The sequence below is a fragment of the Eumetopias jubatus genome, unplaced genomic scaffold, assembly GCF_037043125.1.
Source record: "Eumetopias jubatus isolate StellerSeaLion01/CBP00866 unplaced genomic scaffold, mEumJub1_p1.0 scaffold_11, whole genome shotgun sequence".
In the NCBI taxonomy this organism is placed as follows: domain Eukaryota; kingdom Metazoa; phylum Chordata; class Mammalia; order Carnivora; family Otariidae; genus Eumetopias; species Eumetopias jubatus.
The window spans coordinates 93,874,183-93,893,471 of record NW_028274817.1 but is presented as its reverse complement, the minus strand read 5'-3'; the positions used below and the strand labels follow the sequence as shown (position 1 = coordinate 93,893,471).

Here is a 19,289-nt window from a genome sequence, read left to right as displayed (position 1 = left end):
ATGGGTTTTTAACAGTTTTCAGCTACAAAATATTTACTTAATGGTAGACTTCCTAGGTAGTCAGTGTGTCTCTCCCCTCCTCCCAGATACACACACACACACACAGACGAATTATAATGTCTTCTTTAAACACTACAATTGAAAATTAGAACAAGTTTAACACACCATTTTACTTCCAATTTATCTGGCACATCATGTTTCTCCTCACAAGTTAGACAATGTTATTTTAATCTGAGAGTAACACAAACACCTTGAAAAAAATTACCCAGGGAAGTTCTGCTTGGAAAAAAGTGATCCAAGAAGAAATCAGTCTCTCGGGATAATTATGCCTCCAAACCTTTTTCTTTACATGAACACTTCTGAAGTTCAATGCTTAAACGTCCTTAGAGCAAAATGTAAGCATGCACTATGGTGGAACAAGGAAAAATGAAACCAACATTCAAAGGATTTTGAGAGAGAACTGATTTTCAATAAAATGCCTAAAAAAACTATTGTGCGGTATTTGTAATACACAGATTTTTTTTTTTTTTAGCAACTTTATAGTGTTCTACACGGTGGTTATAAGAATAGCATACTCTGAACATTTCTTTCATAATATTGTGAAATTGTTATTTTAAATAACTCTTTATTTATAGGTGATTGTCAGACATTCTGCTGGTTGCTGGAGCAGACAAGCAAGCTTCCAGGCATGGCACAGTTCTGGTTCTCAAGAGACACAGGGGAACAAAGCAGGAGAGTCAATAGTAGGGCGAGAACTCAGGACGATGCTCAAAGGAGGAGGACTGGAAAGGGACAGCTTTTCTGAGTGCCATGATGTCTGACATTTGGCTTTTAGGAAATGAGTATACTGATTAGATAAAGCCATGATATTCTTTCAACAAACATAAAAGTGCCTATTTTCTATGAAACACTGCAAGACTCAAATATACAGGAATATGAAAATGTAAACAGGGAAATGTGATGTCCTTACCAGTTGAACTATAAACCTCAAAAAATTAGAGCACAAAGTGGGAATGAACTGATTGGTAAAATTCTCCAGTCCAAGTCCTAATTTCCCATGCCGGCCGTCTCCAAACGTATACATGAGACCTACATCTAGAATGCAAAACAGGAGATTTACAGAAGCCTCACTTGTATGCATCTATTTGTAAATAGGCAAATATATTTACTTATATTGCAATCACGATTTCCCCCTCAAATGCTGCACTGAGTTTACTCTGATCCACTGATATTTCCACACACTCTGTGGTCTCCGTGGTCCTGCAGATAACATTAGGCAACAGACACTGTGAGAATAACTCACTAAGCCATCAGTGGTTTGTGAACTTGAAGCCCAGTCATGTGAGGCACTATGTGGAACAGCAGCAACCCAGCATGAGCCATCTCTTCATACACACCATCTTCTCAAGGGGAAGGGGATTTTTGTATTCTGACCCCCTCTATGTTCCAATACAATCTATTTTCCCCCCTCAGGTTTCTCAACCTTGGCATTCCTGACATTTGGTGCTAGATAATTCTCGGTTGTGTGGGTCTGTCTGGTGCACCGTAGGATGTTTAGCAGCATCCTTGGCTTCTGTCTACTAAATGTCCATAAAACACCCTGCCTCTGTAGCTGGGACAATCAAAAACGTATGCAGACACTGTCGTGTGTCCCTGGGCGACAAAATGGCCGCTGGTGGAAAACTACCAGCTTAGATCAATCCAACTGTCTCTCTTACTGATTCAGCTCCTGGGCTGTGGAATGCTGCCGAGGGAAGTGCCATAAACCAACCATGCTGACTAGTCCCTATAGCAATGGCGAGGGCCCCTCTATGGCCCACGATAATGATAAGTAGTCTTGCTGTTTCTCTCCAGTTAACCCTTTTGCCCACTGCCAGAGCAGCTATTCTGAACCTTCACTCCTCTTCTCAAGCCCTCCTTAACACCCTCTCTCTCAAGTGGTGGAAAGTGCCATGGAAGCAGAAGGAAAGGAAAGGGGGCCAGGATGGGTGCAGAAGAGGGGGATTTCCTTCTGGTCTGGGGATTAAGGAAGGCTTTCAAACAGACCTGAAGGATGATTAGGGTATAAGCTGCAAGAAAACACATATGAAGGCTTTGAATCAAGAGAAAACATAACACAGTCAAGAAACTGAAAGGCAACCGATGTGCCTGGAGCACAAAGGGGCCAGTGGTATGAGTTGAGTCTGAAGAGGTAGGAAGGAACCACACTACAGAGGACCCTGTTGGTTCATATTAAGAATTTCTGAACTCTATCTTAACGGCAATAAATTGAATGAATGGTTTTAAGCCAGGAAATGATAAGATCACATCTGGGAACTTCTAGTTTAAGATGGCAAAGTAATCTCATACTAAGAAAATCCAAGAGAACTGAAGGAAAAACGAGGAGAAAAAATAATTCAGTAAAGTGTCAAGTTCAAAAATTAATACAGAGGGGCGACTGGGTGGCACAGTCACTTAAGCTCTGACTCTTGGTTTCAGCTCAGGTGGTGATCTCAGGGTCCTGAGATTAAGCCCTACGTCGGGCTCTGTGCTCAGCGCACCGGGTATGCTTCAGATTTTTTCTCCCTCTCCTTTTGCCCCTTCTGCTTGTGTGCTTGCTCTCTCTCTCTCTCTCTCTCTCTCTCGCTCACTCTCTTTCTCAAAAAATCTTCAAAAAAATACAGAAAATAAATGCCCTACTAATAAACAATAACCAGTATTTCAACCCCAAATTTAGACTCTTATATTTCTTACTATTAGCTACTTGTTTCCTTTCTTTATATATACTCCTTTATCATCCTTTTCTCTTCTTCCTCTTCTTTTGACCCTTTTTTTTTTTTTTTTACCAAAAGTGTTTTTTAGGCTTTGTGTTTTAACTTGATTATCTTTAGCCAGAAAAGATAAACTCTGATCCAAGCTCCCTGATTGTACTTCGAACTTTCTTGAAAGCTTTTTTAAACCCTGAGCCACTGGCTACATAATGGGGAACTAGTAAGAACTTACAGAATAACTCACTACACACCTCTTGTTAGTCCTGAAAGAAACAAAATTCATAAAACCTGTCCCCTGATGAAGCTTTATGAGCAAAAAGCAAACAAAGTTAATGTTCAATTTTTGTGCTGTCGCTTCTTTCATCAGGGGGAAAGGTAGTATGAAAGTTGAACCAAATAATCTAATTGTGTGTTAGATGATCCATAAAAAGTACGTGTTTCCCATCAATGGCAATTTAGGGTTGATGAAAAACAGCAGTAAGGACAGCGAAATTGACATTAGGACCCTGCAGTAAGGGATACATATCAACAACTCTTCTGGGACTATGAATGAGAATAATAATTCTTTACATTCTATATAGTTCTATTTCACGCTACATTAACAAAGACATTGACACTTGAAAATGGGCAGGTAGTTCTCTCTGAAAGGCTCTTTGGGGAAGAAGGAACAGTATACGGTAGTATACATTGTATTTGCGGATTACTAGTTGCCCCAATTAGATACCATTAGATGAGCTCCATTTAGCAGTAGCTTTTTTAGAAAGGAAACAAATGTCGAAATACCTGTATCTGGCTTATTTCAAAATACTGTATGATTTCTGCCTTTTTAATGCTTAATTTCATTTTTAGATAGAAATGTGGGCTAGAAATAGTGAAATTACAGGGGCTTTTGTTCCAAAGTAATTACAATTGTGGAGTATATCAATTACCTACAGGTAAGTGAGTTATTTCTAGGGGAGAATCTTTATCGGGTCCATATTAGCAGCACCTAGTTTTTGAGGTTGAGAAGTAGGCCCAAAGCAGTATCTCCCTGGATAAAGGAGAAACTACAGAGCAAAAGGTCTAGAGGAGCCAGGTATCCACCTAGTGGCCTTTGACGCGCGTTTCTATCACTGTGCCGAAAGTAGCAGAGTCACTCCTGGAAACGCCTCCTAGCGGCAAAAGCCTCATTGGCATTTACTCAGCCTGTATGTAGCTGTGTCACACTGAAAATGGAGAACGTTTTAAAGTTCTTTCCTGTAAGACTTTTCCCTCTGGCCTGAGCAGAGTTAAGAGCCTTCAAACTGATACAATTTCAAAAAGATTCCAGCTTTCTGCCAAAGTATAATACTGTGATATTACCTCTGAGAGCAATGACTTGTTTTGAGGTTCTAAATCTTTGGATCATTTACACTGATTTGAAATTGAACTGAAATGTTAAAAAAGAGTTTACAACTTTACACTTTGGCAACTTCGGCATATGAAACAAGAACTCCCATTTTCTCGTTATTGATTCCTTTGCTTACGTTAGATACATTCGTTCCACACCGTTTGTATTTTGTAGTAAAACATACCCCATTCTAGAAATATGTAACGGAAATTCTCATCTGTACCTGTTATCAGAGCTGTGTGATTTTCTCCACAGGAAATAGAACTTATTTTCTGATCCTTAATATGCTCAACGACTTTGGGTACCGAAGTTTCGAAACGAAAGGTACCAAGGCCCAGCTGACCAAACTGTCCCAGCCCAAAGGTATACACGGCTTTCTCTGAAAGGGAATGAGCAAATACAAGAAAAAGATTGCAGGGAAGCGGATGCTGTCACCATCGTTATCTAGAAAACTGTTGCAGTCAAACTTTTGTGATGAAAGTTAAGTGCCTCTGAAACATCCATGTAAGAATACCTAATGCTGAGGTGTACATTCTCAATGACGAAGGAGGAGAAAAATGACAAGGCACACGATTATAAAAGTTATGGCATGGGCCTGATTTTACCTTTCACATATGACCGTAAAAAGAATTGCTAAAGACACATCAGTCAGTGAACTACCTAACATGTCCCAATAATTACCACTCAGCTCTTTAAAAACAGCATCAATTGTCATTAAGCTAATTCCTTTCATTGCCTTAAAAAAGAGTAGTGTTTCCTACAGAAGAACTCCTTACTTCTCAAAAATAGTTTAACAGAATAATCTATTTTGTAAAACAATTTCAGAGGAGAATTTGCATGAGAATTGAAACTCACCGTAGATATGCTTGATTTACTCACAGGTCAAGTTCCTTCACTAGGAAGTGCAACAATAATGAAAGGGGGGACAAAAGCTTTTCCTTTATGTTAATAATTTTTTGACTCCGAAGGACCTCCAATAACTTAGTAAACATTAGTTCATATGTTTTCGAGAAATGGAAAAGCACGAAGACAGGATAAATGGGTGGTGACGAAAGGGTCCCTTTAGACACACAACTCTGTCTGGCCCTGAGTCAGGAAGCGTGGTCTCCTTCTCCAAAGTCCCACACATCGCCTCTCTGCGTACAGGAGGAAGAGCAAGAGCTTTGGATTCAGGCAGGAGTCCAAACCTCCATTATTACTGGCTGTGGCCAGCACGCCAGTTACCTAAATTCTCTGATGTTATGATTCCTCTCTAATAGAGTTGCTGCGAGGCTTACGTGAGAAAGCATTCAGGCAGATTTGAACACACACTAGGACATTCCGTTGTAAGAACATTTTTCTAAAAAGTAACTAATCGACTCATCTTATTTCTGAGAGTGGAGGATCCTGATGAACACATAACTATCTACTGTCATATGGTTTCACATTTTTCCTGTCTAATAATGCTTACTTCATAAATAAGACAGAGAGATAATACCTCTTAAAGAAAATATGCTGTGTCAAGGATATGAAGCTACACTGAGGCTATGGCAAAACATCCTTATTTTAATGTAAAAAGTACCATCTCTTAGTTTAATTGTCACATGGCATGTCACCAGTTCTGAATGTCGGGTTAACAGTAGAACACTGGGTAAATGAAGACAACTGTCCATCTCTAGCTGGCCGCTGATCACTCTAGGTTATGTGGGCTGTTGGAGATAGCCTGTGAAGTGAGGCCATTCAGGCAGCCGGAGTCAAGTGACAGAAGTTTTGCTCCTTACCCTATTGGGTTCACTTTCAGGTACTTGGCTGATTAGCAGTGATGACAGTTTCTACTTTTTTTTTTTTTTTAACCTGAGGACATTACGTATAACAACTCATCCAATTGTTGGTCTTATCATCTTTGTAACATTTAACAATGTAATTCGATGTTGAGAAATGATACTCTATTAGGAAAACAGGTTTTAGTAGGTGGCTTCATACGAATATTATTCTGATTTCTCAGAATACATTTGATTTCATGACTAGTAACTTGTTGCCCTGTAGAGATCCCGAGTTTGTCCAAATATAATCTAGAGAAGTTAAGATAAGTTCTTATTTTCCCTTGGGATCCAGACTTCGTTGTGGACCCCATCTTAAAACTTTCTTAGCTTTTGCTAATGCTGGCGATGACATTCCAGATTACGTCTATCACTCTGCTTCACTTAGTGTACCCCAAGTTCCAAGCTGACACTTTCTCAGCAGTCCACTGTTTTCCTGATTCAAAGTAGAAACTAATCATACCATCGCCACAACCAATAGTTTTATTTTCTAACCTCTTACGGTCACGTGGAGTATTATGTTTTAAATAAATTCACTGGCAATGAACTAATTTAAATTATCTTTAAAGTAGTTTAATGAATGGTACCCAAACAGATTTTAAGATCAGAGTTATAGACAAAAGGGGAAAAACAATGCTAGGGAGGGCCCCCATAGAATCATCTAATCCAAGCCCTTTCCTTTGGTGAAGGGAATGGTCTAGAACAGATGGTTAGCTATTCTTTCCTTTAAGGTCTTCAAAGTATTCTATAACTCTCAGGTATTCAATTTAGTCCTTAGTCAAACTGATAATCAATATGTGCTTCAGGTCTGTTTCTTCATCAGTTAGGACTATTTCTGTCTACACTGTACTCCGGAACATAGGTTTCTCACCAGGGCTGGCACATAATAAAGCTTGCACAGGTCCATGGAGAAATTTGAAAAATAGGCAAAGCAGTAAATTTTCCATACAGATAAGTGAATCTAACTCACTTATCTGTAGGGAAAATATAAAATGGAAATCTGTATGGAAATATATAAAAGAGGGTGTCTTTTACAATAAAATTGAGAGCTTTTTAATTTTTGTTTTGAAATGCCCCCTTATTTATGATACAATGGTGAAAAGGTTGCATTTTTTCTGCAATGCCGTATTTAGCCAAATGCACATCAGAAGATCGCAACCATCTGCTGGTCTTCATATTCTTGTCACAAAATTAAAAACTTAAAATACAAAAACTTTACTGGTATGTGAGATCCCAAAGTCTACAAAAATCTAGAGAGAATAATTTCTGGCAACATAGTTTTTAACCTCAAAATTAAGTCCACAGAAAGCTAAATGTCTATAATATTGCAAGAAAATATCATACTTCAGGGCATTTTAAAATTTTAAGTAAAATTAAAAGTATCATGGATTATCTGGGTGCTCATTTTATGTAATGATATTTTATAATATATAGTTGAATGGTGTTATTTTTACATAATCAACATTTGTGTGCTTTAGAATAACCTTCAATCACCTAATAAATTCTATAATGTTTGTTTAAACTAGAGAAATTACAGAACACATAAGGAATAAGTTGAATTTCTGCCTAGAGAATACATTTTCAGATAATTTATAGATTAATTTCTAAGTTTAAAATTCCTAAATCTTCTTAAAAATATATGGAAATTCATTTTGTTAGCAGAAAAATCAAAGAAATCTTAAACCTCAGAATTATTTCCAAATATAGAATGGAGGCCTTGAAAAAAAATCATTTCTAACTTGGAAACAGATTCCATCTGGGAATTGTAATTCTGGGAAACCATCGCTTAACAAGCATGACTTGGACTAGAACAAAAAGTCAAGGAAAAGCAATCTGAGAGAGGAAAATCTAAAGATAAAATATCGCTCAATCACCCTGCAACAGTAAGCATATCATCTGAGAATTGGATATTATTCAAAATTTGCCTACAACACTGCTAACTTTGGGCTACTGAAGATTAAGTGGTGACTTCAGAAACTGTTAATTTCTTTTTGACCAAAAAAATATAATAATTCACTAGCTGTATTACCTGTATGCTACTCAAATAAATCTAATGTTGAACAAATTTGGAGACAGCAATTTAGTAGGCATATTATCAAGGAGTATGTATATTCTACCATATTGACTGGAATCCTGAAAAATGACATGTCATACCAAATATAAAATTCAGAAGGCAAAACTGACATTGCTATTAAGGTTCTAACTTTCTTTAAATATCTGTAATTCAAAATCTTAACACTTTTTGTTGAATTACTATAATAGAACATAAAAAAATCACAAAGAAATTACCAAGTTTTACACTGTGAATATCACAAAGAAAAGAATTATCAATGACATATAGACAACAGCATGAACAGGGAAAAGAAGGTATTTCAGGAAAAGTGATATCAATTTTAGATAAATATAGAATACACACACACACACACACACACACGGCAGTTTGTCCTTGAAAACAAGCTAAAAACAATGTTATCTGCTGCCAGTCCATTATGTTAGCAAAAACAATTCCACAAGATTCATTTTTTCCTACTTACAATTTTCTTCCATAGGCCAATGATGTGTATTAACTATGGAAATCGAAGATGGGGATCTTAATGAAAAAAGATGTGAGGCCATCTTGTATGAGGTATCTAATAAAGTCAAGCTCACAGAAGCACAGACTGGGGTGGTGGCTGCCAGGGGCTGAGAGGGGGAAAGGGCTGCCGCTAATCAATGGGTATAAAGTTTCAGCTATGCAAGGTGAGGTCTAGAGATCTGCTGTACAACACTGTGCCTGTAGATAACAATACTGTATTATAGACTTAAAAATCTGTGAAGAGAGTGGATCAGATGTTAAGTGTTTTTATCACAATAGAAGAAAATGAGTGTAATTTTTTTTTTTAATTATTAGCCACCCCAGAAAGCAGGGAACAGAGCAGCAGGATCCACATGTACCTGTGAGAACCACGGTGTGCCCTCCACCACAAGCTACTTGGACCACCTTCTCGGGAATTCCAGGCACCGGCTGGGGCATTCTGTGATTGGCCAGCAGCTGATTGGGAAGACCTAGCTTCCCACACTCCGGTTCTCCAAATGTGTACAGTTCTCCCTCCGCTATTGAAGGAAAAGGAAGGAAAAGAACAATGACAAGGATGACATAATTATGGACAAAATACTAGTCTTTGGGGTACACATTCTCGTGTTCAATAAAAAATTTAGAAAATGACAACTTGATCAATTTACCCTTTCTTGAGATATTTTTACTGTATGGTAAGGAAAGAAAGCTAAGATTTTCTTTTCTCCTTGATTATGCTAATCCAAAGTCTTTATGAATTCATGACCATCGCTACTAATGAACTAGAAAACGATTTTAGCTGTTTCACACAGAGACCATCTTATTTCTTCTATTTCCTTTTATAGTAAAGCAAAATGACTAGACATTAAGCCCCCATTAAGACATGGACTTTGTCTTGTTCACGTTGGTATTCCAAGAACCTAGCAGTGTCTGGAATATGAAATACTCAATGAATACTTGTTAAATGAATAATTGCTTTTATGAAACTTGTTTTAGAAAATGCATTTGTGTGTGAAGGAAATATGTTGAGTGAGCCTTAAGATAGCAGATTTTGCTCAGATGGCACTTCCTCCAGAAAGATTCTCCTATCAAGGAACTCGTGACGTTTAATCACTGTCTCGTCCATACTAACACTAACTTGCTTCTCTTATTATACTTATCACACTATGACTATGAGCTTCTTGAAAGCAGGAACTTTTTAGAATTCATTTCTATGAACTGAACTGAGTCCTATAAGGCAGGAGTTTAAACACCTTTGTAGATATATGACCTAATCTGACACAAAACATCACCATTCATGTGAGGGGAGAGGTAACACAGTATATCTGGTTATTATTTGCATGTCTCCAAGAGAACCATCATTGACCATTGACCAACCCCTGGGAATGTGGCCCTTGGAGTGTTATGTTAGTGATTGATGATTTTGTTTTGTGACCTGAACAACAAATTATGACAGCCTGGGTTCTTAGGGTTGCTCTGAACAACCATCAACATTGATAATGTACACTTGGTTTCATTGTTGAGGGATCGGAGTTTCAGTTGCCATGACTAGTTGCTAGCAAGGTATGCCTACACAATCAGCACGCCCACGTAAAAGCCACAGATCCTGAGGATAGAGTGGGCTTCTCTGGGCATGGACATTACACACACATCCCTGTAGCTCAAAGCACGTCCTGTGCAGCAAAGAGTAAGGACTAGGAAGTGTATGCTAGACTTCTCTGGAGGACACATATCTCCTTCCAGCTGTGTTTGCTCTGTATCCTTGCTGTAATAAATCTTAGCCGTCGAGCTGAGCCGTTGAGCTTCAATAGCTTGAGAGTCCTTCTAGCAAAACAGAACTTGGGGAAGTTGTGGGACATCCAACACACATAGTATGCACCACTTAAAACTTGGTCAAATACTACAAACCCAGCTCTACCGATTTTCTGGATTGATCTGCACAGAAAATGAAATTTTCTCAACCACAGTTTTCTATAAAGGATTTAGCAAACACGAGCACAGAAGTGCTCTGTCGGATCCCTTCCTCTTTTTCCCATTGCTCTTACATGAAAGGAGTTATTAAGTCCAGATGAGTTTCTTTCCACTTTTGTCTATAAATTCCTGCTGCTCCTCACACCTTACCATGGGTGAACTGTATGGTATGTGAGCTAGATGTCAATAAAGCTGGTTTTGTGTGTGTATGTTCTTTGACTTTTTTAAAAATTTTTAAAATGTTAATTCGTTAGTTGAGTGTTAATATTAGTTTCAGGTGTAGCATATAGTGATTCAGCGCGTCCATACAGCACCTGGTGCTCATCACAAGTGCACTCCTTAATCCCCTTCACCTGTTTCACCCAGCCCTCCTACCCCCCCCAACAGATTGTTCTCTATTGTTAAGAGTCTGTTTCTTAATTTGTCTTTTTTTACCTTTGCTCGTTTGTCTTGTTTCTTAAATTCCACCCAATAAAGCTGTTTTTTAAAAAAAATAAAAGGCATAAATATAAACAAAACCAAAAAGCTCAATGCAACGCCTGTTGGCCACAATGAGCAATTCCTTATTTTCCTACCGGTTAAAGCAGAGTTTGGTCATAAAACTGAATTTGGCAGTTTTATTAAAATCTAAATAGAAGACAATGCTTTTGCTTGGACTTTTATTTGTTTTTCCATCTGTGTTTTTTTTTGTTTGTTTCTTTGTCTCATAAACCAAGTGAGCACAGACTACACCAACCCCAGGAGCCACAAAGTTGCCAATAAGTTGGTAGGTAGCATTGCCCCAAGGAACACAATGAATTGTTCATTCACTTACTCCCTCATTTGACGATATTTATTATTAGTTTGCTCAAGATACAAGCTGATATAGTGGCGACCAATGCCAGCTGAGTCGGGAGTTCGCCCTCTCTTGGTACCATGGTGCTACCAATTCATTGGGAAATCTGAGCGCCACTGGAATGGGTCGATCAGCACTTTCTAAATCTGAATCTGAGGTGCACAGAATGTAAAACAAAGATTTAGAGATATCTAAGAGGGGCCACAAAACTATTTCCTCTAGGTGTTTTTGCTGTTAGAAAAACCAACAATAAGATGGAATGCTCATACTGCTATCACTCCCTGTGTAGATACAGACTATAACATTTCAAATATTTAACTAAGGCAGAAAAGGTTGCCAGGGAGCCCCAGAAAGGGAGAGATCGGGGATGCTAAGGAAAGTTCCAGCAAAGGAAATCCTATCTCATACTGAGCAATCTTCCTTTTCCATCCACTCTACATCCCTGCTCTCACAGTGAAAGTCTATGACTCCCTTACTGAAACAATAAAAGCTAATTAGCAGGACAAGAGTAGAGTAGGTCTAAGTACAGAGGCAAGGGCACCCCAGGGAAAGTGGCCCCATAGATCTCATTTCCAATGCCAAGGAATTCAAGAAGTTTGAGAACCAAAGTTTAGAAGTTTCTGACATACACATTTTGCTTTTCTAATTTTTTCTAATATTCACTAAAAAAGTTAACATCTCAGAGTGCGTTTTGAATTATAAACTGTCATTACCAAAATGGAGAGACATTGTGACCCAAAATGGACAATTATTTCATTACATAGACTGCCATGGCATTATTTCTACAGAACTGCAGAATGTTAGATTTTATCATTAACTGAGTAAACACTTAGAAATACGAGGTAACATGATGAATCCAAAATGTTCTGTCTTACTTGTTACAAAAGCTGAATGGTAATATCCACAAGAGATCCAAGAGATAGGTTTCCCGACAGTCACTTGTTGAGGGACACACACGTTAGTCATATTTTTTAAACCAATCTGCCCTTCAGAATTGTCACCCCACATAAAAAGCTCTCCATCCTCTATAAAGAAAACACGAGGAAGAAAAGGTTTTAAGAGGTAGCAAGGCTATCAAGTTGTTATATTTCCAACACAGCATTTATTTTTTAATTTAGAAAAACTACGTGTCTTGAGAGAAAAGTGCTACTAAGACATTCACACCAGCTAGCTGCATAAGAGTTCAATTTCTACTATGAAAGGCTTCTATGATGATAAAGGACAGAGGATAACATGATGCAAATCGTGTCCATATTTTTATCTCAACTTAACCTTTTCTTAGTCTACTGTCTCTGAACAGCAAATGTTTCTTCTTTTCAAGCAGTCAGCCTGCAACTGAACTGAACGACAGCATGAGCCACACTGGACATTTCCTGGGCAAGTCCCAGGTCAAAAGGGCCTGGAGGACCTTGCTCTTGAGAACACTACAAAAACGAAGTTTTAAAGAAAGGCAAAAAAGAAAAAGAAATGCATTTCACTTTTTTTTTCTTACAATTGAAAACACATACCGTGGCTTCAGAGATTAAGGAGATATCTGAGCACATAGAGCATCTCCCAAATGCATTAGTGTGTATTCTTTCTGATTAGGGTTTCAGTGGAAGAAAAAGTGAAGCTAGGCAAAATACTTTAGAAATTATCAAGACTTACGTCCTTTAATGAATTTAAAATTTTCAAATCTTTGAAGTGGTTTAATAATAAGGCAAATCAAAGGAAAACTGAAAATAGGAACCACAAGGATGTTGAGAGGCTAAGTGGGTGGTGGATGGTACTGCGGGCACGGTGCTGCAGATGTGACTCCAGCCCTCCCGGCAGCCGGAGCGGTGCTGGGGGCCACACAGCTCCCCCACTGGAGCGGAGAAGCCCACTGGCAGCTTCTTCACAGACACCGCGTGTATCTTGGCTCCCATTTTAAAGACATTTCTCATATGGGCTTTGAGAGGGAGGGCAGAGAGATGCCATGACCAATACAGACCGTATTTGATTTTATTTTTTAAAGTTTACTTAAGTAATCTCTATACCCACAGTGGGGCTCAAACTCACAACCCTCCAAGATCAAGAGTCACGTGCTCTTCTGACTGAGCCTGCCAGGCACCCCCAGACCATATTCTGATAACACATATCTAATAGATTTCTATGTTTCTGATAGCAGCTTCATTACGGCTGCAAATATAACATTCAGAACACACGATGATGATTTAATATCTACAGGAGTAGATGGAAGCATGGCAGCTACGTGTGTGTTTACATCTCACTCTAAATAAGCACAAAACTGGACTCTAGGTCATGATTCAAACTTCAATTTTTATGCCTTCATAAACACATAGTTAATGAAAGAAAACGAAACAGCAATGCTGGGGTCAGGTGATTCAGTTGGTATATCCTGGTCTAAAGGAAAGGGATGGTTCCCAGCCTGAAGTGGAACAAAGTCTCACCAGTTAGTGCAGCTGAAGTATTGGATCCAGCAGAGAGCTGCTTAATCTTACGCTGGGAAGTAAAAAAGCTAATTAGATGAAAAGAGTTTCTCTCGTCAGTGTCACCAAGTCCCAGCTGTCCTTCATTATTTCCTCCAGCTGCGTATACTTTGCCTCCTTCTGCACATGGAAAAGGAAAGAAACATCAATATACTACAGTCACCATCTTTAGGAGACAGGCCAAGTACCAGATATTTCCCCTGTTAACAGTGAAAAAAGCTGAAAGCTGACATTATCCTACCATTTATTATCCTACCATTCGGTGAACAACTTTAATTCGGTATCAAAAATCAAGCAAAACAAGCAAGGTTATATACATGTTTGTGAGATCTTCTAAATCGGTTTAGAGCTTAAGTAGCAATTGAAATGCACAGAATGTGTGGAATGTATTTTCTTGCTAATGCAGCACTTTATTAAATCAGGGAAAAAAGAGGAAAGTAATTCCCAAATTAGTTTATAATCCAAATCAAACTATTTTAAAAGAGATGTGGTTCATTAATTTTAACTTCCATACCCATTAAAGATATAATATGTAACGAGTACAATGAGGCAAATCCAAAAAGAATATCATTAGAAACATGAAAATTCTATGTGTATTTTAATCTTCTAGCTAAATAGGAAGGCAGTATAGTATTGGGTTTAGGAGAAAGAACTGGAGAGCCAGATTTCCTGGGTGCAAATGCTGGCTTGCCACTCAACAGCTGTGCGACCTAGGGCAAGCTGTACTTCTCAGTGGCTCATTTTCCTCATCTGCAAAATGGGGATAAGAATACTGCCTACTTCACAGAGTTGTCTTTAAAGATCAAATTAGCTGACATTTATAAAATTCTTAGAGCGGCACTTGCTTGTACACACTATGTAAATGTGTGTTAATTACTTTATTAATTAAATATAAAGTGTATCATGCCCAGATAATAAAAATTGCCAGTAAGCTCAAAAGTAATGAAGATTTTTAAAAACATACCCATATTAAAAATTAGTTGTATCTGTCATACAAATGCACATGAAGTTAAAGCCTCACTAAATTATAGGGGAAACTGAGGGCAAAATCAGCCTGAATCAGTAGAAATTTAAAGTTAGATTATTATATTAGAAAAGATGACACCCAGCTGAGGAACCAAGACTAGCTTTCCAATGGAACATACCACAAGGCCACGTGATTTAACACATATCGCGTGAACCATAGTTGGTGGAAGACTAAAGCAGTTCAGAGCATGACATGAGTCAAAGCTGGATAGGCACAGAAAGCTCCATGGAAGAAGACTTATACTGGATCTTAAAAGATAAGAATCTGAGTAAAAGAAAGGAATTTTGGCAAGGAAAAAGTATGAATGAGGGGAAAGGGCTGAGGAGGAGCCGGAGGCGGTGAGAATAACCTGAACACAGAAGAGGCTATGGGGGAGAAGGAGGTAGGACAGGCTGCTCGGTGATCAGCGCCTGGATGTCCATTTGCTCCAGCAGCATCTGTTGAAAAGACTACCCTCTTTCCATTGAATTGCCTTGGCACTTTTGCCAAACATTAGTTGGGCAGATATGTGTGGGTCTACTTCTGGACTCTGTTTTGTTCTGATAATCTTTGTCTCTCTTTTTGCAAAGAGCCCAGTGTCTTGATTACGGTGGCCTTAGAGGCCTTGAAATCAGTAGGGTTAGCCCTCCGGTTTTGTTCTTTCCAAAACTGTTTTGGCTATTCTAGGTCCTGTGCTTTTTCATATAAACTTTAGAATCACCTTGTCAGTTTCTACACACAGACATACACAGCCCATTTGGATGTTGATTGGAATTGTGCTCACATCAATAGCCTTTTGGGGGTGGCTTCCACTCACCCTCAGAAAAGAGGAAAGAGCCAAGATCAGGAGCAAGCGGCCCCTGAGGTGTGCACATAGGTAAGGATGGGCTTCCCCTTGACATAATCCAAGAAAAGATTTTCTGCAGCCACTTAACATTTATCTACGTATTTTCAAAGGCAAACAAGTGTGCTAACCATTTACATTTTTAAAAATCCTAATCTTATTATTGCCAAGGTACCATTTCTATTAATTTTACAAAGCCACAAATGAGAACTCTGTCCTCAAATTGGGAAGGAAGTCATACAGATTGAATACTACACCTGTTGAAACTAGGGTGTGGTTCCGTCCACAGGCAGCAAATTTCACTTTTTCAGGTTTTAAAGCTAAAAATACAAAAAAAAAATGACAATTAAAAGATTTTCTGGTTACAAAAATGATAAATAACACAGGTCAAATGGTAACTAAGCAGTAGAAACGAGATTTAAACCCAGGCCCGTCAGACTCCAAAGTTGATGGTCTTAACAAATAAGCCAAAAGTTTTCAGGACTAGCTGTGCATCATAATAACCAGTGGAGCTTTGAGAAAAATACAGATAGCTCAGCCCCACCCCTGGAGAATGTGAGTCAGTAGGTCTGCTATATATTTTTCAAATCTCCACAGGTAATGAATATGTACTGAGATCCGTGGCACTGTTATGCTGCCTCCTCACCAACCTGATCTATTCCCTAATCTGCTATCACCACTGTCAAGTTCACCTTCTACCTCACACAATGAAACACCACAAGTCCAATATTCATAGACATAACCTATGGTAAAGCTCTTCACTCATTCATTTACATGTTCAAAAAAGATTTACAGAACCCCTCCTAAGTGCTTAGCATAGAGGCTGCAAAGATCACTAAGACAGAGTCCCTGGTGTCAAAGATCACAGTCTAGACAATCCTGTTACTTCATCTATTAGATATTTGAGAGTAAAGATCATGTGAATAAACCCAGGGTTAAAAAAAAAAAAAACAAAACAACCAACCAACCAACCAACCTAGGGTTTATAGTAGATTGTGCTCAATAAACACTTTTTGACCAAGTAGAATACTTTGAAAATTCCATAACATTATCTATAAATAGCATGGATATGCTAAATTACAATGACATTTTGAGCTGAAATTAAAAATTTAGCTAAGAAGATTAAGAATACTGCTCTTGGCACATCCCAAAGAATCTCCATCACCACTCAAGCTTAGTTGATGTTCACAGGTAACGACCCAACAGAAGCTTTACACATAACGCTAAGAAAGCTTTGTAAAGGTATTATACATTCCATATTTTCTGGGACAGTCCTGATTTAAAATATTTTGCCCTGTTCTTGTAAGGACACTAGTACTAATCAACCCCTAGTCCCGACGACTCATTCAGTACATCTACTCACTATATGCAGCAGGGTAAAGTGTAATTCATAAAACTAACAACTACATAGAACCATGATGCCCACAACTCTAACAAATGAGACAAAGCTCAAAATTCTTATATATTGTATTGGTTGTTCTTTGTATATACAATAACAGTAATATTTAAGCAGATTAACAAACAGGCAAAGTAAAAGGATATTCAAGTGCAATACCGAAGAATCATTACTTCGTGTTCTTTGGGTTTAAAAAGCAATGTGATTTTTAGACCCTAATATATAAAAGTAGTTCTGATTATCATATAAAAAATAAAGTTAAGGGGCGCCTGGGTGGCTCAGTCGTTAAGCGTCTGCCTTCGGCTCAGGTCATGATCCCAGGGTCCTGGGATGGAGCCCCACATCAGACTCTCTGCTCAGTGGGGAGCCTGCTTCTCCCTCTCCCACTCCCCCTGCTTGTGTTCCCTCTCACGCTGTGTCTCTCTCTGCCAAAAAAATAAATAAAATCTTTAAAAATAAATAAATAAATAAAATAAAGTTAAACACCAATAATAGGTAAAGAATGGAAACTAAACAACTAAAGGCTTTATTATTCCCAATATGATATTAAAGAACATCACAATCAATATAAAAGTACTTTATATAGTGTAAGTATTTAAAGCAACAAAGAAGAAAAGACCCCAAACCTTTGACACACGTTGGCTTGTTGACAGTTGACTTTGATCCTAATCCTAACTGGCCCCAGTTGTTACTGCCAAACATGTAAAGTTTATTATTTCCTGGTGGGAAGGAAAAAGACATAAGAAACTGAAGCATTTTCAACAAAGTCATGTGAGATGAAGTCATCACAAAGCAATAAAAAAGCTACACTTAAAAGTTGTATTGCTTTTCTGTGTTGAACCAGGTTACAAGCTTACAAACAGGTTTAAATGAATTGTTTTCACTGTTCATCTAAGGGTTACCAGATTCTGTTAGGTGTAAAAAAGTTTCTAAGAGGGGCGCCTGGGTGGCTCAGTCGTTAAGCGTCTGCCTTCGGCTCAGGTCATGATCCCAGGGTCCTGGGATTGAGCCCCGCATCGGGCTCCCTGCTCCGCGGGAAGCCTGCCTCTGCCTCCCTCACTCCCCCTGCTTGTGTTCCCTCTCTCGCTGTGTCTCTCTGTCAAATAAATAAATACAATCTTAAAAAAAAAAAGTTTCTAAGATTATGCAGTAATCACTTTTGATCACATAGATATATTAAAATAAATTTATTCCAAGAAAGTAGTGTGTATACAAAATCATATTTAAATATACCAAGGGGATTCAAAATTTAAAACACTCTCTTGATGAATCAAATTGTCAAGAATTCTCTGATAAAAGAAAGAAAAAACATTATTCTGGTAAAGGAAAGTATATTCAACATGTTTGAAACACAGCACATCTATAATATTTAGGATTCTCTAAGGATTACCATCCTCACTTAGGATTTCAGTACTAACCTGTAACAATAGCAGTATGTTCATCTCCACATGAAAGAAATGTAGGTATATCATTTTTAAACCAAAATTTGCTGGGAATATTTTCAGCAAATTTAGTTTTTCCAAATGTAAACACAGCACCCGAACCTGCAAATACATGACAGTATCCATTTTTCAACTTTTACTATGTCGTCTGTTACTATTTTGTTCAGTAACTTATCTATACAGATTCCTGGTCTTGTGGCAGCTCTGCTTCCACTCTAGCACTGTTGACATCCTCCTTCTACCTTCAGTCTCACTCCTCAGACTTTATTCCGGTTTTATTTATGAAATCTACTAAATATGTATTATTTACCGGTGGAAAGTAAAAAAAAAGGAGGGCAGTTCTCAACGCGTTACTAAAAGTCCTGCTGTCCCCAGGTGGACCATCTGCTCCCTGGAATGAGCTGACTGATAAAATCTGTGCCCCATTAACACTGGTTAACACCTCCTGGTCTAGCCCGATTGAAGGCTTTTCCCCACACATGGGAATAGGACAGTATTGAGTTTCACCATTAGCATCATGTCGATATAGGATGTTGAGATTTAACATCCTCTTAAATTAAGTCATTAAATACTACCTGATCTGAGTAGTATTCACAGACTATTTTGGTTCAGTACCATTTTAGAGAGAGACCAAAAATCCCTACCAGTTTTCAATAACCATTTAAACACACACACACACAAGGCCAGATCCAGCTTTTGAGGAAATCTCAAGGAGAATAATCACACAGAAAGAAACTAATGGGTACCATAAACATAGGGAACATAAGTATTAATAATAAATGATAATGTACAGGGGACTAGCCACTGTGAAAAACCCTTTGAGAACAATTGTGAGGCGTGTCAATTCAAACT

The 19,289-nt window shown here is 38.2% G+C and overlaps 1 protein-coding gene across 5 annotated transcripts in view; it reads right to left on the bottom strand.

The window, feature by feature from the left end:
- RPGR (retinitis pigmentosa GTPase regulator) overlaps positions 1-19,289 on the bottom strand; it is a 53,270-nt gene that overhangs the window by 32,787 nt on the left and 1,194 nt on the right. For all 5 annotated transcript variants that reach the window (XM_088028830.1, XM_088028831.1, XM_088028832.1 and 2 more), the window contains exons 2-9: positions 18,414-18,539; positions 17,622-17,714; positions 15,857-15,919; positions 13,711-13,869; positions 12,154-12,303; positions 8,853-9,011; positions 4,343-4,498; positions 971-1,095 (exon numbers count right to left, since the gene is read on the bottom strand). In XM_088028830.1, coding sequence (XP_087884956.1) covers positions 971-1,095; positions 4,343-4,498; positions 8,853-9,011; positions 12,154-12,303; positions 13,711-13,869; positions 15,857-15,919; positions 17,622-17,714; positions 18,414-18,539 — 1,031 coding nt within the window. The remainder of the gene's footprint in view (positions 1-970; positions 1,096-4,342; positions 4,499-8,852; positions 9,012-12,153; positions 12,304-13,710; positions 13,870-15,856; positions 15,920-17,621; positions 17,715-18,413; positions 18,540-19,289) is intronic.